The following is a 26,002-nucleotide window of genomic DNA, read 5'->3' as shown; positions in this document are numbered from 1 at the left end:
CGATTTTGTGTCGCTGTCGACGGTCACCGCCAGGGCCAGCCAATCGCCGGAGCTCGTCACAACCTGGACGAGGCAATTGACTTCGGTGGTGCAGATGAACAACGTATTGATCCTAGCGAGCAGCAGCTTGAACGCAGCGACGGATGGCGCGCGGTGTCTCATTGCCGTCGGGATCAAATGGAGTAGAGCAGCTGTGATGGTGGTGAGAGTTTTTGGGGTCAAGCTCTAGCCTCCACCACCCGTGCAACCCGGCCACCACGGAGCATACGCACCGGCCAGGTCAGCGCCGGCGCCGACGTGCGGCCCCGGACCTGTACATCATCCAGCTCGTCGACGACCGATGTGCATGGCATGCATGCCTGCCTCCTGGCCACCAGATGCATGCATGCATTCATCGCTAGCTGGTCCCTGGGCATGTTGTGCATGCCTCGCCGCCGACGCCCCGTGCAAAATGCCGGAGGAAGTAGGGAGGAGGTCAGTAGGAGGGGGAGGGCAAACTTGCTTGCTGGAGGAGGAAGCTAGAGCGCACGGGAGAGGAGAAGATCAGCAGAGGAAGTAAAGACGAGATAGTTTGTCACCGCGCGCCGGCTTGCCGGCTAATGAGGAGAGAGAATCTTTTTTTTATTAGGCTGACAGGTAGCCCTATATTTTATTTAAATTTGCTTAAGAGTAAGTTCAATAGTACAACCAACTACTGGCTTCAATTCATCTATAGTCAATCTAATAGCTAATTCATATAGTCAATCTAATAGCTAATTCATACAATAGCTACCTACAAAACATCAATACATGGTCCCACATGTCATACACACATTTTGTCTTAAAGCCAGTGTGCAACTAGCTACAAATTAGTAGCCCACCTCTCTTCTCTCTCTCCTCTTATCTCTTTAAAATATATTTATAGCTGGCTTATAGCCTGCTACTGTACCTTCTCTAAGCTGACTTGATACTTGATAGTGATATGTGGGTCTAAGGGTGTAAGTGGGCAAGCCCGCGAACTGGCTTATAGGTCAATTAAGCGTGTAACCCGACGGGCTACCTGCTTAATTGGCCTATAAGCGGGTTGGCGGGCTGGCTCACTTACACCCCTATGTGGGTCCCATAATATTTTGTAATATATTTTTTCCGACTGGGACGCCACGTAAGCAAAACCATTCTCATATACCGTTGGGGGACCTCTTTTGCACGGTATTCATGAGTTCAGGGTCCAACGTTTTCGGTATTACAGTTGAGGGACGATTTTAAAACCCCATGTCAAGATAAGGGACCCAAAGTGAACGTATTCTAAAAACTATATTCCCTACACGATGAAATTGTTTTGATTTGAGATGATCTTCACGGGCATGAGAGCCCATGGGCTTGAAATATTTTGGTCTGGATTGGATTTCAGGCCCATTAACGGCAGTGAGATTTTGCAATTTCCTTTTGTTTTTGCTTCCCAATCCCAAATTCCAATCCGCCGCGGAAGGAGAAGAAGAAGGAGAATCCCAAATTCCAACCCTACAACTCCACTAGCCTCCAGCCATGGCGACCTCCCGCGCCGCCAAGCGCCCCAAGCTCGATTCCTCCTCCGGGCCGCAGCGTGGGGACGACGACTACGTGCCTGGCAACATCGTCGAGATCGAGCTCTTCAACTTCATGACCTACGACCATCTCACCTGCCGTCCCGGTCCCCGCCTCAACCTCGTCGTTGGCCCCAACGGCTCCGGCAAGAGCTCCCTCGTCTGCGCCATCGCCCTCGCCCTCGCGGCCGACCCCAGCGTACCTAACCTCGATTATCTCTCTCTTTTTTTGATTTAATGTTCTTCTCGTTTTCTTATGCAAATACAACTACGAATGCAGATTCTTGGGAGGGCATCCAGCGTCGGTGCCTTCGTCAAGAGGGGAGAGGAGTCCGGCCATGTCAAGATTTCGCTCCGCGGCAGTACACCCGACCACAAGGTCTGCATCACAAGGAAGATCGATACTAACAACAAATCCGAGTGGCAGCTCGATGGTACCCTCCTCACTTCCATGCTCTCCTAACTCGTGATAAAAAACACAACACCACCGATGCTTATGTGTTCCATTGCCCTTCTGATTTCACATATTAAGCAAATGAAGCCGATCCCTGCATCACTAATATTTATTTCCTTCAGGCACCACAGTCCCCAAAAAAGATGTCATTGATCTCATCAAGAAATTCAATATTCAAGTCAACAACTTAACCCAGGTGCACCTTCAGTCCATGTTAGCTTCCCCTGCATTATGTTCCTTTATCATTTTCCTTTTCACGTCGTGATATGTTAACCCATAGGAGCCACTTGCATATCCGCTTATCATGAATCTATTCCTGATTTCTGTTGCTTTGTGCTCCATTCTATTCAGTTCCTGCCACAGGACAGGGTCTGTGAATTTGCTAAGTTGACACCTATTCAACTACTAATAGAAACTGAAAAGGCTGTTGGCGATCCTAATCTGCCTGTTCAGCATAGTCTGCTTATAGACAGGAGTAAGGATTTGAAGAATCTTGAAGTGGTAATGCTGAATCATTCACTATTCACTTTGTTCTTATCATGAAAGCTATTATCATTTCTTTACAGATCTTGTTTAGATGTCAGCTCTAAGGTATCAGTTTACTATGGGTTTATGTTGTATAATAGGCTGTAAAGCAAAAGGAGCAGACTTTGAATAATCTAAAGGCCCTCAATGCTGAACTAGAAAAAGATGTTGAACGTGTCCGGCAGAGAGACAAACTACTGAGAAAGGTTTGAAATTTCATTGTTCTTCTCAGGAAATTCCCCTTTCTGGATTTTGAAGGGAATGAAAAATATTTTGTTGGTAACTATGATTCCTCTTGTTGGTATTGTCTTAGGCTGACTTAATGAAGAAAAAGCTGCCATGGCTAAAATATGACATGAAGAAGAAAGAATACATGGAAGCACAGGAGAAGGAGAAAACTGAGAAGAAAATAATGGAGCAAGCAGCGAAAATGTGGGAACATTCAAAAGTTCCTGTCGAGTATGTATCGTGGTTAACTGACTTCTGTTATCCATTCATTTATAAACTCCTCACAAGAGGTTTCTTTGAAGTTCCTTATACTATGCGGGCTAGGTATTTGTTCTGATGTTCTTTGGTATGAAGATTTCCTTTCGAAGCCCTTCAATCTGAATGAATATAATCATGTACAGCCAAGAAGACAGTTATATGAACTAGTATTCTTTTTTATCCAACCTTGATTCATGAGTACTTGTATGTTTTGATTGACACACGCTTCCCTTTAATTTTTCTATGTCATTTTTTTGTACTTGAGTAATGCTAATTAAAACAAGCTAAAACTTAATTGACGCAGAATGCCTTATCAACGTCATTTTTAATAAGTAAGCATCTTGTGAATCCAATCACTTTATATAAAATGACAGGATTCATTCTTCATGCTTGCAACCACATGCTAATGCTAGTGTAAAGTCTCATGGCAAATTCCTCATTTAATTGTAATCAAATTGTTTGGTTTCAACACAAATCGGCTCCCCTCTTCTCACCACTGTACATTATCACAGTATCACCTTAAATGGAAGAGGGAAAGAAAGGAACAATCAATATATGTGGGTATGAATGCTTTCTGATTACTTTAGAGAGAAGCATTAACTAAAAAGAGGGAGGGAGCGAGGCCGGGAGAGGTCAGGACATATGTTTTTGAATTACTAGTGGATTAGCAGTTTTAAGAAAAAGTTTCTCCTCACACCTTACCTTTGTGTAGCTGACTGAAATATCAAAGTTTGAAGCTTTGAGTTCTATTAGAATACCCATCTTGTTATTTTCCCTATCTGTAGAGAACTCAAGAAAAAGAAAATGTCTCATACTTTAAGTACAAAAAGGATAAACAACCATATGGCAGAAAACATGAAGAGGCGCCAAGATGTTACAGACAAGGAACTGCAACTGGTATGAGCTCTTCGTTAGCTTATATAATGTTTGCTGTACTATTTCACTGCTGCAAGTCATTAACAAGTCGTCTCTATCAGAATGGACAATTGAGAGCTACACTGGAGGACATAGAAGATCTGAAAAGACAAGAAAGATCTCGTCAGCAAAGGATCTTGAAGGCTAAGGAAGCTCTTGCTGCTGCTGAGAGGGAACTTGATGATCTGGAACCATATGAAGCACCTAAAGCTGAAATGGTTGGTTTATTTACCTTACTTTCACTAATTTGTTCTGTCATTTGTGTGAGTTAAAGTTTTTGCCGTCATACATCTTGTTTGCATATGTAGCATACACGTATTGTGCATGATTTACCTTCTCTAGTCATATTTAAACCTGTGACTGATGTTATGTTTCTGCCCAGTTTCAACTCACAGAGGAAATTGCACGAGTGACTTGTGATATAAATGAACTAAAAAAGAAAAAGACAGATATGGAGTCTCAGTTAGTTCGGGAGAGAGAAAATCTGAGGAACTGCTCTGATAGGTACCTGTTTTGTCTATAATTTCTACTTCATCCATGAATTGGGTACCTACTACATAGTGCTTATTTATCACAGGTTGAAGCAAATGGAAAATAAAAACAATAAGCTGCTCCAAGCATTGCAGTATTCTGGTGCAGAGAAAATCAATGAAGCATACAACTGGGTGCAAGACAATAAACACATGTTCAGGACAGAAGTTTATGGACCTGTTCTCCTCGAGGTTTGTTTACTTAACATGTTCATCAACTATCATCTGCAAAGCAGATGATACAGCTAACAGTATATCTTCTTTGTACTTTTGTCAGGTAAATATCCAGGATAAGGTTCATGCATCGTACTTGGAAGGCCATGTCCCAAGCTATATATGGAAGGTACAGATACTACGGTTTCTGCTAAATAGTGTGATGCTTATGTTTTACCTCTTAGCATTTTTATGAAAATATGGAAAGCCAAGAGGAACACATTCTGCCAGTGGCTGCTGTTTCTGTTGTGCCAATGTACATTGTATTTTGTTTTTCTTTCACATAGTCAATGTGCAGAGGGCAAACTCATCCTCCAGTTACTGGACATGGTTAGTGTACAATAGGATGGCATCTCTTTAAACTATCTCTAGAAAAAGGTCCCTTATTTATTGTAATCATTGACTCCGAAAACATGAAACGCTACCATCTTATTCTTTCCTCCTACGGAAGAAATTACATCTATAAACAAATTAACTGGCGTTTTTCTTTGTGGCAGTCATTCATTACTCAGGATGCTTCCGACCGTGATCTTTTGGTTAGACAGATGAAGCAATATGATATTCCTGTTCTGAACTACATGGGGGACAAAGGCATGAGGAGAGAACCATTCAATATTACTGTGGAGGTCAGCAGGCATTGACCAAGCATTTAACACCTCCTCCACCCCACAAAAAAGAACATTTAGCATTTGGGAACATAGATATTTTGTCATTTGACTTTTTTGGCATAAGTTTCACATTAATTGCAAGTTGTAAGTTCTGCATTCAGACTTTTTTTTTCTCGAATACGCAAGAGAGCTGCGCGTCATTTCATTAAGAAGAAAAACAGTTGCAAGAAAACAGAAGGTCTGCATTCAGATTTGATGCTAGCTTACTGTTTTTGCCATCATTACCTCATCCTATTTTCTAATTACTTGTGTATGAACACCCCCACACAAATCATCTTCTCTTGTTTTGCCTAAGCACTCAATGTAAGGGCCTAGAGTCTTTGTTCTGGCGACTTAATTAATCTTAAAGGTTTCTCAGTCTTTGTTCCCCTTGAAAACATGAAAGAGTAGTAAGAGCAATAATTTAGTATCGAGTGTTCTGTTTCTTCTGCAGATGCAACAAGTTGGGATCTACTCACGGCTTGATCAAGTTCTTGAAGCTCCTCCTGCCGTGAAAGATGTTTTAATTAGTCAGGCTAATTTGGACCGATCGGTATATCTGCTTCTGTCCTCTTCATTAATCTATACCAAGCTGAACTGGTTAAGGTCGAAATCCTCAATTGTGTTTTTCTATTTCTCCTTTTTTATGTCTATACAGTATATAGGTACGGATGAAACACATAACAGAGCAGATGATGTACCAAAGCTAGGCATCTCTGACTTTTGGACCCCAGATAACCACTATCGGTGGTCCAGATCAAGATATGGTGGTCATTTGTCAGCATTTGTAGATGCTGTCAATCCTTCCCGTCTTTTTATGTGCAGTATGTGTTACAATCCAACATTAATGATTGCCAGCTACTTGGTTTGTGCATTCTGATCGGGTGGTGCCTGATGCTTGTCAGACTATTGATGCAGATTTAGATGTTATTGACACTGAAAGGCTTCGTTCTCAAAAGGATAAGCATATCAAAGATATTGAAGGTATGGATGAATGCTTAAAGAAGCTTCTGAAGGAACAGAGGCAATTAGAAGATGAAGCAGCAAAAATTCGCAGGAAAAAGGTTTCACCAATTTAAGCTCTATTCAGTTAGATTTGGTCATTTGGATATAATTAATGTTCAGTTGTTTCCTAAGTGCTTATCTCTTTTTTTTTTGCCATATTTCCAGGAAGAGATTACAGACACAATGATGTTTGAGAAGAAGAAGCAAGAAGAAATACGGAGACGTGTTGGTACGAGAGTTTTTGCTGTTCTTCTACTTGTAGCTTTATCTAATATTTCGTGCTTCTCTCTAGATATTAAAAGAAGAATGTTGGAGAATATATATAAAGAGGAAGATATGGAGTCAAGCAAAAGAAAGTTTGTTGATCAGGTGGCAAAGTTAAATGACCAGCGGTTTGAATTAGTGCTAAAACTCAAGGTTAGCAATTAGCAGAGCTTGGAATTTCTTATGCTGATGATCATCGTCAAATTCGTGCTTGCTTCAATTTTATTTAAATTCTCTCAGGATCTACTTATTGAAGCTGTTGCTCTCAAATGGAGTTGCGCACAAAAGAACATGGTTTCCATTGAGCTTGATACAAAGGTATGCATTGTGAGAAACTAGTTGCTTTCACAGAACATAACTTTTTAAATTGAACTGCCTATATTTCTTGCATTTTGATTGGATGATTACTAAAAGATCTCTACACAAAACAAATAATCACCATTTGGAAACTTTGGAATGTACACACAATTTAATCACTGCTGTTTTGCATATGTTTGGCTGCTTGTAATAAAATATAAATTACTGACACTACTAGTTTGGTCTAAAGCACACATACTTTCCACATGCTATACCAGAAAATTGCCATAAAAATGGTGAGCTCTTAGAGCACTCACTGCTTATTTCTTATCTTGTTCCTTGTGTTGAAACAATTTGCACATGTAATTATCTGGCCTTCATTGATCATCTGATAGATATGGGAGATGGAAAAGGATGTGAAGAAACTTGAAAAAGATGCTGTTGAAGCTGCTAAAGAATTTGAAAACTGTGAGTTGATGTCGCAGTCTGTTCTTCTGCTGTTTCTAATCAGTTAGGCAAATGTTCTTTTTTGGTGGAAAGTGGCTTAGGGTCTAAGGCAGTTTTTTCTTTGAATTATCGCTTTTGGCTTGACAAATCTTATGCCAGCTTTCATGCCATGCTTGTACTTTAGATCTGTTTAATTTGTGGAATGAGGTGGTCAATTGATCACCCTAACTTAGGAATGGCCGCGCACTCAAAATCACGTGCTTAGTGGAAAAATGAAATGGAGTCATCCAACAACAATCACCAGCAGCATATTCCTCTGTCCTCTCTTGCACATGAGCTACTATATTTCCCTTGGCCCCTTTGCTACTCCCTTCTCTTCCTATATTCCTCTGTCCTCTCTTGGACATGCAATCCTGAGCCCATGCAGCACACTAGCAGGCTCATCATCAGAATCCCTGTTAGCTGTCGCTGATGGTGCCCTTCCGCAACTGCTCCAGTATCCGCACCAGGTGAACTGGGCAAAGGGGCATGCTGGCTATCGTAGCTGGAGCTTACAGGTGGCATGCAAGTTCCAGAGTCTGCCAGTGCATCAGCAGCTTGGGTGCCCTGTGATTGGCTGCTTGGTTTGGGCGCTTCAGTGCTGCTAGGTGCTTGATTGCGCTGGAGTGGTCAGCAGGTGGCATAAGAAATGGGTTGAATATTGATGCATTGCCACTTCAACCTTCACATCACTTGGGCTCTTGACATTTGTATTTAATCCAATTGCTTGAGAATAAGTGGAGCAAAAGATTGCTCGGACTGCACAAATAGAGATGATAAAGTATGGGCCGTCCTTTTTACAGGGTGAACATTTCAAAAACATGAGTAAATATTGCAAAGAAGCGAGCATACAATGAAGGATACTCCAGCCAATTGGGTGGCATAAAATAATATCTAAGGACAAATGGTAATGTCATTGTATGTATTGAAGTTGGGCAGTAATCAGTTCCCTCTAGCTATGAGCACTAATTGATAATACTGGTCATCAAGTATGCAAAATTAATGTTGACTTGCAAACTGGTTCTTTAATTTCAGCACTATTTGAGATAAAACATTCTGTATTAATCAGAGCGCTTACTGAAGACTTTAAAATTCAGCATGCATCCCCATAGCATATTATTGTTATTATTTTGGGATTATAGGTATATCAATACCATGTGAATCATTGCAAATTTTTTGAATGGATGTATCTAATATGCAACAATGTTAGCCTTTAGTCCCAGGCAAGTTGCGTAAGGCATGGGTATTCTAATGTGTCGTACTACATAAGTTACAAGCTGTTTATATTTTTATTTTCTGAGGCGTCCCTGTTGACTGACCAAGTTGAACAGTTGCTCTCATGGGCTTTCGATTAGTGACGACTATGTTTTGAGAATGGTACTAAAAATGGTCAGCTGTAGTTCAAGGTGCCCGACAAAGCTCACAAGGGTCTTTGTTGGAAATTTCATTTCTGTAATGATGATTGAGAACAGTCAGCATATAGCAATATATTTCTTTCATGATTGATTTCGCTTGTCTCGTGCTGGTACATGACATGTTCCTCTAATCAGGTAAAAGAAAAACTCAAGAGCATAAGCACCAGTTGTCTAATGCAAAACAGCATGCGGAGTCAATAGCTATGATCACCGAAGACCTTGCAAAAAAGTTTCTTGAGGTACTGTTTGAATTTAATCCTACAATGTTCTTATTCTTACTTGCAAATCAGCATTTTTAAATCACATACTGCCTCCGTTTTTTAATAGATGCCGTTGACTTTTGACATAATTTTTGACCATTCATTTTATAAAAAAAATAGTGCCAACATGCATGTCATGCTTAAAGTTCCTTTCATGATAAAACAAGTCACAACAAAATAAATGCTACTTACATAATTTTTTTTGCATCTCAATTGTGTCATCTATTAAAAGATGGCGGGAGTATTTTAGTTGAGTTCAGCATACCAACCGTAAAATGTCCCTAATATGCAACCACTGGATCCTTTTATATAATTATTATTTTATGATAAATTAGTCACAAAACCATAGTTACCAGATTTGCAGCAGTCTTTCAACCCAAAAATTATGATGTGGGTTTACCAGCGACCTGCCAGCACATACTGTGATTGGCAAATAAGAACTTGATCAGGAGGGCTGGTCAACTGGGGCAGGCTCCTTTACCTTTTTTTTTCTTTTTAATTTAAGGCTATGGTTTGATATTATATCATAACTTTCTGGCACTGGTTGGGTCCATGAACCTCAGCATGGATTTATGAATAGGAGAGATACACTCCCCTAGTGAAATTTTAGGTTTGTCAAGTGATGAATTGCGTAGGCACGGACATGTACCAGGGACCCACATATCATGATTCCGGTAACTACAACAGTAACAGCTTGATGTCCAAACAACCTCGCATGGCTGAATTATGTCTGAAGCCACTATGCTCTAGGGTGTTAGTTTCTTCTCACAAGAATTAACTCCTCCTATATTAGTTCTTTTAGTTGGAATGCCCCACAAGACCATGATAAAAGATCTTCACTGTTTGTTTGGTCATTTAGGATTTGCGATGTCCCTCTAATTATCAGTTATTTACAACTGGATTTCCTATGTTTTCTCTATTACATCCAGTTTTCCTTTTGAATATTGAGTTAATAAATTAAAGAGAAAATTCGGTTTATAGCACTAGTAGTATGACAAATTCATAAAATACCACAGAAATGTTCCAACTCTGCTTTGTAGCACAGACCTGGATGTTTTCTTTGGGAAATACCATAATCGTCATCTTTGTGCAAACGGGTGTTAGTTTTGGATGAAAATGCCCAACCTGCTAGCTTATTTCCCCCCTTCTTCCCATCCTTCTCATCCTCATATCCCAGGCAGCTAAATCCATAGCCTCATCTCCCTCATGGTACTTGGCTGGCTCGCGGGGCTAGTGCACTTGCGGCACTTTGCTTCCTGGTGTCCATGACTGCCACAATGGTACTTGGGCCTCTGCTGCCAAGCTATGGGCCCTGGACCACCATGGCGGCCAATTGCTGGCTCTGTCATCCGCCGAGCCACTTCTGCTTGATTTGCAAAAGCTGGGTCGTGGACTACCTAGCTCGATATGGCAGTATGACATAAGCTTTGTTTATTTCATTTTTTCATTGGTTTCTAAACTTATTGTGGAAATTTCACACACACACACACACAAGAAGATAGAATCTCAGATTGAACAAAAGAATCTGTGCAAGTATGTATAGATTGATTGATCCTTTTTTCCAACTTTCTATAGAACATATATATATTTTTAATTCCACTATGAACATGAGCTTCATAAAATGAATATACATATGCTGAGTGCTAACTGCCCAGCTAACAGTCAACTAGTCAAGTGCTATCTTTATTCTTTTTTTGAAAACGCAAGAGGTATGAGTTTCAGTTCCTTAAGGGGAAGAAAAACAAAGAAAAACACAGTACAAAGAAGATCTGGAGGTCCCCCACCCAAATTCACACTCACAGCACACACACACACACCAGCCCACCCATAACCGGCGCAGCAAGTGTAGCTGTTCGATTTTACAGATCCGCAAGGAAGCCTAAGAAGCACAGAAGCGCCGGCTAATCCCTAAAGACTCCGCTCATTCTCAACCGTTTGCAAGACCGCTGCAATGCTAGGCATGAGTGCGTGATGCCATTGAAGACACAATCGTTGCGATGCTTCCAGATTTCCCAAGCCACTAGAACCACCAATGAATTAATTCCTTTCCGTACTTCCTTTGGCCGGTCTTTAGTAGGCCGACTCCACCGCCTTATAAACCGGTCCGTTGAAGGCGAGGTGCCACATTCACAAGACTGGCCTCAGGAAAAGCAACGTCCACACTTGGCAAGAGAAAACACACGAGACCAAGATGTGTTGGATTGATTCATCACATTGGTCACAAAGACGACATGCTGCAGGGCACTGTATTTCGCGCCTAGCGAGTCGATTGGCTGTCCAACATCTGTCGTTGACAGCCAACCAGATGAAGCATTTGCACCATAAAGGAGCCCAACTTTTCCAAATGTGTTTCCAAGGCATAAAGGTGATCGAGCCCAGGAAATAAGCCTCATAGGAAGACTTACAATAATATGGGACATCCGCAGCGAGTATCCAAACATGCTGGTTTTGTACTCCTTGCTGCAAAACCACCTCTTCTACCAAGTCCCAAATAACCAAATAGTCATAAAGCACTTGCACAGAGAGCCCCCCACGTATATCAGCCACCCACCTCCTGTTTAGCATTGCTTGGGCCATAGTACATGCCTCTTTGCCCTCTTAGAGACCAAATCAAACAGGTTACACTCCAAAATTTGGTATTCTCCCCAATTCTAACCACAGTTTTTACAGCCACATTGAAGAGGGACAGAACATTCCGAGGCACATGTATAGCTAAGCCAGTCCAAGGTCTAGACACATCAGTTTTTTATAGCCATAACCATCTCATACATAGAGCCCGACCCATCTTCTCTAGGTTAAGAATGCCCAGACCTCCATATGATAGTGGCCTACACACATCCCATGAGACCAAACAATTTCCTCCATTAGCGTTTTCCCTTCCCTTCCACAGAAAACCTCTACGCCTTTTATCAATTGCTTTAACCACCCAATTAGGGAGGTCCAAAGCCATCAGAGCATAAATAGGGATGGCTGAATGGACCGCCTGCACTGTTGTAAACTGACCAGCCCTATTCATCAAAGAACCTTTCCAACCCGGTAAATTATCTGCTACCTTCTCCACTAGCGGTATCAAATCTGTTTTGGTTGGTTTACGGATTGTAAGGGGCAGCCCTAGATAAGAGCAGGGGAAATTCTTCTTTGCAAGATAATTCAGATGATATTATTTTCAAATCAGCCACTGAACAGTGGATATGTGTGCAAGAACTCTTCATCATATTGTTCTTGAGGCCTGAAATATGTCCAAAAAAAAATCGAAAATCTACTTGATTAGAGAAAGGTCCCCTCTTGTAGGTCGCATGAATATATGACCACATCATCTGCATACAAGGAAACCCTGTGCACAGATTGCGGGACAGCAAGGGCTTCTAGAATATTTTCTTGGCTAGCATGGGCTACAATCGAGTTCAGCACATCCATAACCAAAATAGATAGCATAGGAGACAAAGGATCCCCTTGCCGAAGTCCTCTTTAATGGACAATCACTTGGTCAGGCTCCCCTACGTTTATTAAACAAGAGAATGCGATCGCGGTAGTATCTACGAGTTCATATTGTAGTTGAAGTGGGGTTATTCGGTCTTTTCACTGCTTAAACTGGGTTGCCAATTCAAGTAAAGCTTCAAACTGTGATGGCTGTGGTATATTCGGATGAAAAGGGCTCGAACCTTTTCTGTCAAGCGAAGTTGAGAAATTCTGGTGGTATTTTCCAAACTTGCATCCCGCCTGTGCTTTGAACCAAAATTGTTCTAATTTGAAATGTGCTGGCATTTACTTTAGCCAAATAAACTACATATTATCAGCATATTCTGGCACTTGCGCACCCCAGTTAATAGCTTCCACTGTTTCTGTCTGCAGATGCCTACTACCATAGAAGAACTGGATTGTGCAATTCAAGATACTGAATCTGAAGCGAATTCTATGCTTTTTCTTAATCAAAATGTTTTAATGGAGTATCAAAGCCGTCAGCGTGAGGTACATTGGGTTAATGAGTGTAATACAGCCCTTTTAAATTCATAACCTATTTACTTTCATAGTTGGAGTATGCATAAGCTATTCAGCATCAGTTTATCTCATCAGAAATAGTGCGTAGCAGGTTCTGTATTTTCAGAATAGGGCTGGTGAGAGCCTATTTTTATTGTTTCTCCTAATAATGCTGCAGAGTTGCTTCTAGACAACTTAAAAATAACCTAGTGTCTAGAGTTTCATGTTTGTATTATTAAAGGGACTGTTTCCTGAAGAGTACTAAAAATGTTGTTTTCCCCACGGTGATCTCCTTTTGTTCCATGTAGGATTTTTTTCCTTATAGTGTGGAAAAGATACTTCTTGCGGTCTTTCTTTTCTTATATATATGTTATTATACTATATGTTAATAAGGTAGTAGCAGATAAAGGAGATTGGAGCCTTGGACTATTTAAAAAGAGTACTGCTTTTGCAATACAGTATATTTCTCTTATTGCTGGTTTTAGAGCCATAAATGTATTGTGTACTAGTGCATTGATTCCTTTGACAGTGACACTACCTATTTTAACCGTGTAGATAGAATCGATATCCGAAAAGCTGAAAGATGATAAAGGAGAATGTCAAAGATGCTACTCTGATATAGAGACCACAAAGGTTTGGACATTTTCATATTGTAAACCATAATGCTCATACTTTTTGCAAATCTTTTTGGCTATCTTGTCTCCCTTGACTTGACTTTGGCAATATCCTAGGGTAAATGGCTCCCAACTCTGCGCACTCTTGTTTCAAAAATAAACAGCACTTTTAGTCGTAACTTTCAAGAAATGGCTGTTGCTGGAGAAGTTTCACTTGGTACGTTGCGGCAGTTCTATTTTCTGTTGTTACAATGTTATTTGTACTATCTTTAGATGGTATACTAATTGCTGCACCAAAATTTCCTGCAGATGAACATGGTCTTGATTTTGAGCGATATGGCATCCTTATAAAGGTCAAGTTTAGGTGAGTATCTTTCCAAATTGAGAGCACTGATCTGATTTTTTTTCAATTAACTAAATAATGATCAGCGCACTAGTTGCCCATCACTGATGGAGTAGTGATACTATTTCCTAATGGCAACCAAACTAGGGACTGCTATCCTTGGTTAAACAGATAGGACCCGCAAGCAGAGATCAACCTTACAAATCACTGAGTCAGTGATTGAAGGGTAGCTTGATTGTTTCTAGGTTGCACTTATACGTTATGTTATGATACATGATGTTCAAATGTATCTCTTAAGAAGGATAAAAGGTGAAGTATCAGAAAACAATTTTTTTTTGCCAGGAAGGCCATGCTGGCCAGCCGATTTTCATTAAGATGATAGGAGAAAAGGGATTACAAAGCTCAGCAGGATGCTGCTGAGTCTGGCGAGAAAAACAATTTTTGTTCATTTGTGTTGAATAAGGGCGAGGGAGAGTTCTTTTGGGCCAAAATGGGCTGAATCAATTTGCTCACGCAAAACAGATAAGTCATTAGAGCATGGTTAATTATGCATTAATTACTTCAAACTTGAAAATGGGTTTATTTGTGGTTTTCAAGAAACTTTTCTATAGTTTTTTTGCTAAAGTGTAACTAATGATGTGCTAATTACCTACCTCGTTTTGTGTGCGCAAATTGGTTCAGCTCGTTGTTGCCCAAAAGAACTCGCTCTAAATCTCCATTCATTGGATTTCTGACATGCTTCCTCAGTTCTTTGGTTTCTATGGATTCTAGCCTCTTAGATTCATGCCTCATGCCAGTAGATTTTGTACTTTCACCTGAATGGCTCTGTTATGTTTATTAACATGGGAGAGATCTTAGTCATTGATGAGGTGTCGTTCTTACTTATAACTCCATACTTCAAATGTAATATCTTTTATTTGCTATTTACCTATGAATATTATATTCTACTCTCCTCATCGTAAGATATTTTAGGTTTGTTCTAAGTCAAACTTTGGCCAAGTTTATGGAAAAACGTAGCAACATGCCAACATCTACAACACCATATCAGTTTCATGAAATCCACCATTGAATATATTTTTTTAGTACATTTGTTTTATGTTGGAAATGTTTATACATTTTTTTGTTTATAAATTTGGTTAAACTTAAGAAACTTGACTTAACAAGCCTAAAACACCTTACAATATGGAATAGAGAGAGTATTTAACATCTGCTTAAGATGTTAGAAATTCATTACCGGTTGTTTTATCATTATAAAGGTAGAGAATGGATGGTCATGTAGTCCATTGATTGATTGATTGTTTCTAGCAACGCTCATCCCTCCGTGTTTAATTCCATATCCCAATCCTGCTTCCAGCATGTAGTTTAAGGGTTTCCACAACTGTTGGCCTTATTTTGTGGTATTTAATCAAATTGTGGCATTATTTTCCTCAGGCAAACAGGTCAGTTGCAGGTGCTGAGCTCCCATCACCAATCTGGAGGGGTATGAAAAAACTATCATCTGCATTCTAGAAAAAAAACTTTATACTTACTATTATTTTTTGCTCTTTTTTTAGGAGCGATCAGTTTCGACCATACTGTACCTTGTATCACTTCAAGATCTTACCAACTGCCCCTTTCGGGTCGTTGATGAGATAAATCAAGGCAAGGCGACCTGCATGAGTTTTTATTCACTATATCCTTGGCGCTGTTCGAAAATCATTATTAGTATGTTGAATTGAAAATGTAACCGTTTCCCAAAATTGTAGGAATGGATCCCGTAAACGAGAGGAAGATGTTCCAGCAGCTTGTCAGAGCTGCCAGTCAACCAAAAACACCACAGTTAGTGACAGTACTCTAGCATTTCAGGAACCATTTTCAGATAACATCTACCAACTCCCATGTTTCTTAACCTGACTATAGGTGCTTCCTTCTGACGCCCAAGTTGCTGCCTGATCTGGAATATAGTGATGCTTGCAGCATCCTGAATATCATGAATGGCCCATGGATTGAGAAGCCAGCTAAAGGTAATAAGGGTGTGTGCTCTATATATACTTGGACGTTCTAGCATTCTCGGTTTCAATCCATATTTGATGCATGCTTGCAGCCTGGAGCACCGGAGATTGCTGGAGAACAGTAATGAGCGTGAGTGGGCATTAATGATCAAATACGGTTTTGAGTAACGCACTCAACAAGTGGATTTGTCCGAAGTCAATAGTCTTACGCGTAAGCTTTTGGCCAGTTAATGTTATGTTTGCTTCTACTCCATGTAGATATATTAAGTCCAGAACCAGAAGCTCCTATTACCAATGTGCTGGGCTGCTGCTAGCTACCTGCTTTTATTTTGTGTTCTGTTTATTGCAGTGGTGGTTTATACAGCTAGTGGCTCACCCTTCAGCTTGTCGTTAATTCAGCGATTTCATAAGACAAAGTGGCACTAAAAACGGGACATGTTTCCAGCCAGGTCTTCTCGTTTGAGGATTGCTAGTTCTTACCACGGTTACCGCCGTGGTAATTGTGGTCTCAGCCGAGATACGGTTTTGGTATATTACGTTAGGGCCGTTTAAATTTAAGGAGAATTTAAAAAAATCGAGAAAATATAATAAGAAAAATATAAGTATTAGATATTAATTTATAGTGAAGTTTGGTGCAAGAAATAGATGAAAAGAATAAATTTATGAATGATTAAAAAATTATTGGTGAAAAAGGAGGGGGAAAAATGAAATTTATAATAGTTTATTAGGTAAAATCTGTTTGTAGGTATATTTTTATAAAAACTTGACATGAGGACGATATTTTTTGAGATTGATTTGCAGACATATAAGGATAAGGATATGTTTGTACGTTGTCTGTTTATGTTAATGTGTTGTCTGTTTATGTTAATGTGGAAAATAAAAAATATATTTATCATTTGTTAGTTCATACTTGTTAGCTTCCTATGTCAATTAATTTAGATAATATTTATAACTTTTAGAGATATGTATATAAGAAAAATACACATGATTCTTAGTACACAATACATGATTTATTTGTTAATTAAAGGAATACAGGTGCATTATGACACATAGAACCTCTTATTTTATGTGGGAACATGGAGAACCCATGATCATGTTTTTTTTTTCAAAAACATGTACTAGCTGTGTTAACTACTAATTTTCTATTTTTCTTACAATTTTATAGTATTTTATATTTCTTTTAGATTTTTTTTACCTCGGTTTATACTATGCACGGGTTTTGCTCGAAACCATGTGGTTTTGACTGACATGGCCGCGATAATTGTGGATTTTGAATTAAAAATTTTGAATTTGCCGTGACATCCGTGGTTTATGCTGTTACCGTACGATAACCGCGCCTCTGCTAGGTTGTGGTTGGAGGTCCTCTCGTGGTTTTAGGAACCCTGCTCCGGTTAGGTTCTTATGGAAAATAAAAAATTCTATTCATGCTGGGTAGCTTCCTATGTCAATCAATTTAAATAACATTTATAACTTTTAGAGATAGGTACGTAGGATAAATATACATGATTCTTGGTATAAAATATATGATTCTTTTGTTAGTTAAAGGAATACATGTGTATTATGGTAGATAGAACCTCTGATCTTGTATCAGAACATGGAGAACTCTTGATTATGTTTTTCCAAAAAAATGTCCTAATTATCAATTATATTTAACTACTAATTTCCTATTTTCTTACAATTTTATAGTTTTTTAGATTTTATACTATTCACGGTTTTCACTCGAAACTGCGTGGTTTTGACCACTCACCGTGTGGTTTTGATTGACAAGGCCACGGTAACCATTGGTTTTGAATTCAAAAAATTCAAATTCAAATTTGCGGCAGATCTGCGATTTTCGTGCGGTAACCATGCCTCCACTAGGTCGCGGTCAGAGGTCCTCCCGTGGTTTCGGAACCCTAGTTCCATTCGCAAAATATATGCACTTAGCATTGTCGAGGGGGAGAACGGCATTTGACATGTGCTCCTACCTCAACCCTAAACTTAGCATTGTCGAGGGGGAGAACGGCATTTGACATGTGCTCCTACCTCAGCCCTAAATCTTATCCATAATGTTATATGCACTTAGGCTGTGTTTAGATTGCAAAATGACTTTGCAAAAACATCACATTGATGCATAAGGTCACATATTTAAAGTATTATATGTAGTCTAATTAAAACAAATTTTAGATTCTGCTTGGAAACCGCGAGACAAATTTTTGAGTCTAATTAATCTATCATTAGCATATGTTGGTTACTATAGCACTTATAGCTAATCACATACTAATTAGACTCAAAATATTCGTCTCACGATTTCCCCCATAACTGTGTAATTAGTTTTAATATTCATATATATTTAATGCTTTATTTAGGTATTCAAAGATTTGATATGATGTTTTTGGAAAAAAATTTGGGTACTAACCAGGCCCTTAGCGTAGTGTTATAATCTCTCTAGTTTTTCTATTTGAATCATTGGCTTTTAATCTACGTTTAACCATTTGTTTTATTTAAAAAATATATAATTATTAATTAGTTTGTTTTGATTATATTTATTACTAAAGGAATTTTAAGGATGACTTATAATACTGCATATTTGAACAAAATTTTGAATAAAATGAAAGATCATGAGTAGATTAAAAGTCAGCGGGCGTTAAAAGAAAACCGAGACTATGAAGCAGCATATAACGGTTTGATTATTACGAAGCCACTGCTTGTGCTGCATGTTTCTGCACTCTGAATCTCCTGGCGAACGATCAGTTGTAAACTGAGCCCGTTCGAACGCTGCATGTACATCCCAGCGGACGGTCTGTCGCAAAATTGTACGCAGTGATTATTTGGGTGTTTCATAGAAAACCGATATATTTGTAAATGAAAAATAATTTGTGGATAAAAAATTATATACGTTTTTTAGCGATCTAAAAACTAATGCTGAAAAAATAAACTTTGGTAAAAACCTCCAAAATTAACTCTCAATATAATGTTAAAAATTGAAAATTTGGCTTATAAATATAAATAAAAAGATGAGAGTGGAGACCTCTATGTCACTTATCACGATAATCATCCAACCCTTACCGGAACTAAAAGAGTCATCCAATATTGGATTGGAGATGGTCATAACCAGGATTCTCGTTACCTCGGTAACCGCGGCCTTCGCGGGGCGTGGTACAAGATATCTTGTGGTTGAGTTTAAATTCGAGGATTCAAAAATTTCGAGGGAATTTGATGAAAAAAAATATGTCGTAGAGGATGATATTTTATGGAGTTTTGTCAGAGAAAGTACTGAAAAACGATTTTTGGTGTAATTAAAAAATGCAAGTGAGAAATCCGAGGAAAAATGGCACTATTCATGTCAAGGCCCAACAAGGCCCAAGAAGTGGAGTGCAGTAATCCCCGTGGTTACGGCGCCCAAACCGCGCGGTAACTGAAGCATCTAGGCCCCCTTTGTTGATTTTGGTAATTAATGACAAGTACTAATTGTGGACTAACCGTTGTCTGCGAGATATTTATCTTAAGTTAGGTTCACTTAATGTGTGCACATGGATAATCACCAAAGGATTAAATTTTGAAGATGCAAAGTGAAGGAAAAGAAGACGGTAAAACTAGTGTTTAAGTTTTAAATTAATCGAGGTGAAGGGCGATCAAATTTGGTAGTTGATCCTTTAGCTTTGCTGTACTATTAAGATGGGTAATGACCTAGCAAAGAGGTGATTTTAATTGCCACATTAGGTCATTTGCATTTAGACTTGGCTAAATTATCATGTCAGATTTCTATTGTCTGTGTGTGGACTGACCAAGGATGGTCAGACCGAGACCTGTATGCCAGTCTGACCGGTAGGCTGTGGCCGGTTTGACCGCCAGCTATAGCCCGGTCTAACCGGCCCACCCATGGCGGTCTGACTGGCCAGGCCTATGATATCCTCTCACAGGGCTTTCAACGACTAGTTTTTTAAGCCATTTCAAAGTAGCACGGTCTGATCGGCCATATACCTTTGGTCAGACCGATAGAACACTGAATTGGGGGATTTCACTCTAACGGCTAGCTTTTGCCTGTGGGAGTATAAATACCCCTCCACCAGCAGCAAGGGACCTCTCTTGGCCCTCATTTCATTTGCACACATCCCTTGCATCTCTCTCACACTCATTTGAGCTTTGTGTTAATCCATTTAGTGTGTTAGAGGGTGTTCTAGCCAAGAGTCAAGTGCATTGCTTCCATTGTAGAGCTAGTGTGACACTTGATCATCTCCGAGCCGGGTCATCGCTTGTTATTCTTGGAGGTTGCCGCCTCCTAGACGGCTTGTGGAGAAGTTGCCCAATGACCTCTCTAAGAAGATTGTGGAAGAGGCCCGGTGTCATTTGTGAGTGGCTCGGTGTTCGTCATCTTCGGAGTGGAGGAAAAACAACCATAGTGATCGAGGCTTGTGTAGTCCTCTCCTTGGGGCCGGCTCCCGTCTTGCCCACCCCTTGACGAAGGGGGCATGCGGTGGCTCTGTGGTTGAGCGGTGGAGTTGGGCTCGCCTCAACGGGAGTAGGAAACGGCGAGTTTCCGAACCTCAGTGAAAAATTCTTTGTCTCTTTGACTTGTCGCGCTTACAATTGTGCAATTTATATTTCTAGAGACATACTTGGGATCATATCACCCTAGGCTTGCTAGACTAGACTTAGGAAGTGTGATTTAATTTCTTAGTGATATACTTGAGCCATTTTTTCCCTAAGATTGCAAAACATAACCTAGTTGCTTAATTAGTCTTGTCCTTCACCAAGCCTAGCAACTTATGTTAGTTTTGATTAGGTGTCATTTATTTTTAAATCGCATATTCACCCCCCTCTATTCGACATTTTGATCCTACAGTAACATGCAGTTCTCGTCTTCCTCTCAGTAATGTGCTGCAGCTACAATTCGCGGTTACCATGGTTTATTAGGCGATATTTTTCTTCGATTTCACACGGTTTTCTCTTGGAAGCCGATGGTTTGTAGCTACTGAAAATATATGTAGTGGACAACATGTGAGGATATGTTTATTTGGCAACATATATGCAATGTATATATTTGGCACCATAAATACAATGTATAAATATTTTAGCCTTTTCTAGATTGGGATAATTGTTTAGACAAATATGCAATGTATATTAAGTCCTATTGCACTTGTATAATAGATTTGTAATTGCACGCGAGCCATATATGGGTAGTGCTATATGGTTGTTGTAGTTATGTGACGCACAATTAGAGATGAATTTTTCGTTACTTCTTGATAATATTTTGTTATATTTGTAACATACAGTTATGTATTTAATTATAAATATTGTGTAATTATGTGGTGCACAATTAAAATAAATGTTTCTGTACTTCTTTATAATATTTTGTCATATTTGTAACATACTAGTTATGTATTTAGTTATAAGTATTATGTAATTATGTGATGCACAATTAGAAATAAATATTATGTCACGCCGGGATTTTAAATTAATTTGTTCGGCCAAATTTTATACTTCTTCAATTTGAGTTTAAATTCAGTTAATCGATTTGCGAACCTCGATTTAAATTAAATTAATTTCTTTAGAGGGATTTTTTCTGAGTTAATTAAGCCAATTATTATTTACGAATTTCTTTTACGAGTTTAGGCTTGGGATAAAACTCCGGGTGTGACATATTATTTGTCTTCTCTATAACAATTACAATGTGAATAATTTAGATAAGGTGATGACAAAATTTTCTTTTTTTTCACTAATACACATTCTCACTCCTCAATGTCACAAATATAGCTACATAATATTTTCCTATTTTCCCTATTTTTCAGATTTTTTTCAAATTATTTTGTATTATGCGTGTTGCGGATTGTATAGGGCGCGGTTACCGTGCCAAACCGTGCAGTAACCACACAAAACTGTGGCATGGGCGGGAACCACGATAAGTGGAACCCTGGTCCGAACACGATAACGATATGCCATGGTTATGTTTGGCAAATCTCACGATAATTCAAAAAATTTTAATCTGTGCAAATTATTTTAGGCTTTATTGAATTTAATTTTATATTTATAAGAAGCAATTTAATCAAATGTAAAGTAATTTACATATAATATAAAAAGTATTCTAGAATCTTTTATTAAAAATATAATCATGTGAGATCTTACTATAAAAATTTAATTACAAGAAATGCAATGGTGTAATCATATCATAAATCAGATAATTAATATGAGTTAAAATTTTATCTGAAGCTTTGTTGGAAGGATTATTTCCTTACTTGTTTGATGAACTAGTAGAGTGCACTAGTTAAGCATAAATATTGCATGTAGACTGTTTACACTGCCTGATAAAATAGGTAGTATCATCTAGATAAAACTATCACAGTTTCCAATATAGCTTGTCTTTCACATGTGTTGTCTATAAAACAACAAAATAAAATAATGTATTATATAAGCTATTTTAACCATCGAGTATATGTCTTATTGCTTATATGTTACTCTTGGAAACATAAAAGGAAACTTCCACTAAAAATGGCCTTATAGCCCATTAATACATTGAGGGCAATAACTATAATTAATACTATGGGACGTGACGATTTTGATCTATAACTGATGATACTAGACAGGTTAAAGCAAATGGAAGCAAAGGTCCTGTTTGTTCCTGTTTAGTCTCTTCATTTTAGTCCCTGTTAGTCTCTTTTAGTCTCTAAAATCCTAAATAGGAGGGGCTAAAAAATCTCTATTTGAGATGCTAAAAAGTCCCTAAATGAGGTGCTTATTTGGGAGTATTTGGGAGTAAAGTTACTAGAAGTCAGCCGGTCCCACCCAACCATCCGGAAGAGACGAGAATGTGCTGAAAAGTCCCTATCTCGCTAATTACGATTTAGTCCTTTAAACCAAACAGTACAGATTAAATTTTTAGTCCTATGACTAAAGTTTAGTCATAAGACTCAAGATCCTATGTTAGTGAGCTAGCCATCGAAGTTGAAAGTACCAGAACAATCTACAAATTAACTGCTTTTTTATCCTAATATAAATATTTAAAAATTTTGATATGGTTTCTGAGATCCTACTTTGACCAATATTTTTTAAAACTTATTTTAAGTAAAGAGTTGTATGTTTGGAATTTTGTTTAATGATAAATCCAGTAACATCGTTGATGTTATTATATAATAAATAATTTTATTTTTTATCATTAATGGTTAAATTTTGAAACATTCAACATGTATTATTTAAAGGTAGATATATTTTAGAACACGAGAGTAACGGCCTACAAGCCAATTAATTTCACTAATGTCCATCAGCACAAGTAATAAGCAGACTTTTGAGTTTTGATTAACAGCCTAGCTGGTATTATTTATATCGAATATTAGGATTTTCTACGCGTTTTTAAATTTAAAGGATTCTAAATTTTTTTAACAAAACACTCGTGCAGATTCATTCCTAAATTTTAGAGCGGACTTGGCAGAGGAAGTGCTAGCTAGCTAGCATATGAATGGCAAAGTCAGAATCGTCGTCTCTCTCGTGTAGTAGTAGTATTTGACATCACTAGCCACTCCGATATACTACTATAGTAGTATAGATACATGTACGATCGAGTTGGCAAGGCCACAAGGGATAAAGAACTGATGCATGCCGCGCAATTTGTATTGTACTGCATGAATGGACACATTTAATTAATTATTGTTAGCTAAACTCGATCATATGCATGTTCAGTTGGGGCCTGCCTGCCTGCCTGCTAAATCAGCGGACGACGAGTCGATGACTCTCTCTCTCTCTCTCTCTCTAATTAATTCATCCGGAATAAACTCCATCTATATACATACATGACCCTTTTTTCTCTCTCTCTCTTTCAAAAACGCGATGAATGACATGATGTCACATGAGCTATATATAATCCCGGACCTTCGGTTTTTGGTGACTTGTCTCTATCTAGCCGTTTGGTATGACAAACACATTATATTTCTTTTTAGATAATGGAGCCGATCAAATCAAAATTATATAGGACAATAGTTTCATTTTTTTACGGGCAGGGTTGAGGATTCAGGATCCACGGAGCAGTTGCGATAGCTAGCTAATCCCCTACATACTAGCTACTCCTCTAGCTAGTTAATTTAGTTTACTTCAGCTTAATAATATATTATCCTTTGCATTTTCTTTCTCACATGAACTTGATCCCTCCGTGAGACTTCAATTCATTTCTACCACTTGACAAATTAGTAGTGGGAGGATGTTTATGATGTCCGTCGATAGTGCTCTTAATATTCGTTCTTTCCAGCTACTCAGATAAGTTTTTTTCGCTCTTTTTCATGAGCACGTTATCCAAACCACTAAACAAAACAGTATATTGTATACAAAGTTTTTTATAGAGAAGTTTATTTAAAAAATACATGATTTATTCTTTATATCCTATAAGAATATTTCTTATACGTCCAATTGAAATTAGGGAATACAGTTTCTCAAATCCCATAAAATTGGGGCAAGTGTTCTTGCTCTTATTTTTCGACTCAATTGTGATTTTGTCCCTGCTTTTTAGGGCTGGTGTTTTTGCCCCTACCTTTTTGTTTCTGAAATGAAGCAATCGGTCGCCCTATTCTATAAACTCGTGGTAACCGTGGTAAATGTGTAGGTGAAAAGACAAATATACCCTTGCTCTCATATTTACCTCAACTATTGAGATCAACAATTTTGGTATAAATATTGGACATGTTTCAAGTTGAATTTTCACGTATTTCAAATCCGACCTAAATTTGTTAAAGTTTAACACAATTTCAGCAATAATTTGGATGGAATTTCAACATAATTTCAGCAAAATTTTAGGAAGCTATTACAGTACATACCCAACAAAAGTGACCAGGGGGATAAAGGTCATTGACAAATCACAAAATCATTTTTTATTTTATTTTCCATTTATTTAACTAAAGAGAAAATCTAAAAAAAATGTCATTGACAAACGTCTAAGTCAAATATCATTGACAAATACAAGTTCTAAGAAATGCTATTGTACAAACGAATTTGTCTGAGAAATATCATTGCTGTTAGGTTTCCATCCATTTGTCGTTAAATACACTGTTCATACTATATCACTTAACAGAACAAGTTGACGGAACCCTAACGGCGATGACATTTCTTAGACAAATTCGTTTGTATGATGATATTTTATAGAACTCACACTCGTCGATGGTATTTCTTAGAATTAAGTGTTTGTCTATGTCATTTGTTAGATTTTCTCTTAACTAAAAAGGTTTTAGGCCCACGTAACTACTGTCAAAACCAACAGAAAACGGCTGCTTCATTTTTTTTTAAAAAAAAAGCAATGGCAAAAACACAGACCCTAGAAAACAAGGAGAAAATCACAATTAAATCGGAGAGCAAGGGCAAGAACACAATTCTTCCTACAAAATTCCTAAGAAATGTCTCAATATATGTAGATTTTATAGGAAAGTTAGAGCTTCAGCCCCTTGCAAAATTTTCTTTTAGGCTAACTCCCTTATATGATCCCTATGTTTTTTCTTGTAGTTTATTTTCCCACGTTTAGAATCCTCTATTTTACACTTGCCAAAATTATGTGTTTTTTTTTCTGTTCTTCCATTTTCTCAGTTCTATGTTTCAAATGAGCCCTTGTATTTTCTAGGCTGTGTATGTATGTCTTATGCCCCTAATATGATTTGTTTACAATCTCTCAAGTCTTTGTTTAACCGATTTTAAACTGCAAAAATATAGTTTTGGGATGCTGGGGCTATATATATGTCTGCGCATTTTGTCTATTTATTAAAGTTCTTATATACCTTATATACCTATAGCAATACTAACTATATATATGTCCCTGCTTTTCAACCACTTCATCCCCACAGACCTTAGCCACCTAGCTTTGGCCAAAATGACAATAGCTATATATCCTTAGTAGGATTTTACTTATCGTTTTGGTTACTGAAACCATGGATCCATGGTAGGGCGACTATCACCGGTAACCCTGGAGAAAATATTTGGGACGGTAATTGTGATGTTTTTTGCAATATAGAAAATCATGTTTTTTGTGAAAACCACATGATGTGTCACGATTATCATTACATTATTTTA

The 26,002-nt window shown here is 38.3% G+C and overlaps 1 protein-coding gene across 1 annotated transcript; it reads left to right on the top strand.

The window, feature by feature from the left end:
• Positions 1-1,467: 1,467 nt before the first annotated feature.
• LOC102707878 (structural maintenance of chromosomes protein 5) lies at positions 1,468-16,348 on the top strand. Its single transcript, XM_006655603.3, has 29 exons — positions 1,468-1,761; positions 1,843-1,996; positions 2,139-2,212; positions 2,368-2,517; positions 2,643-2,747; positions 2,855-3,000; positions 3,813-3,924; positions 4,005-4,160; positions 4,325-4,446; positions 4,520-4,664; positions 4,750-4,815; positions 5,183-5,311; positions 5,787-5,885; positions 5,991-6,156; positions 6,251-6,396; positions 6,503-6,566; positions 6,630-6,754; positions 6,842-6,919; positions 7,294-7,366; positions 8,935-9,038; positions 12,912-13,028; positions 13,593-13,670; positions 13,769-13,868; positions 13,961-14,015; positions 15,426-15,474; positions 15,548-15,635; positions 15,740-15,812; positions 15,894-15,997; positions 16,078-16,348. Exons 1-29 carry the CDS (start codon positions 1,525-1,527, stop codon positions 16,128-16,130), a joined length of 3,168 nt encoding a protein of 1,055 aa, XP_006655666.1. The 5' UTR covers positions 1,468-1,524; the 3' UTR covers positions 16,131-16,348.
• The last annotated feature ends 9,654 nt before the right edge of the window (positions 16,349-26,002 follow it).

Source organism: Oryza brachyantha, chromosome 5 (genome assembly GCF_000231095.2).
Source record: "Oryza brachyantha chromosome 5, ObraRS2, whole genome shotgun sequence".
Taxonomy (NCBI): domain Eukaryota; kingdom Viridiplantae; phylum Streptophyta; class Magnoliopsida; order Poales; family Poaceae; genus Oryza; species Oryza brachyantha.
The sequence above is the reverse complement of the archived record's forward strand: the minus strand, read 5'-3'. Positions and strand labels throughout refer to the sequence as shown.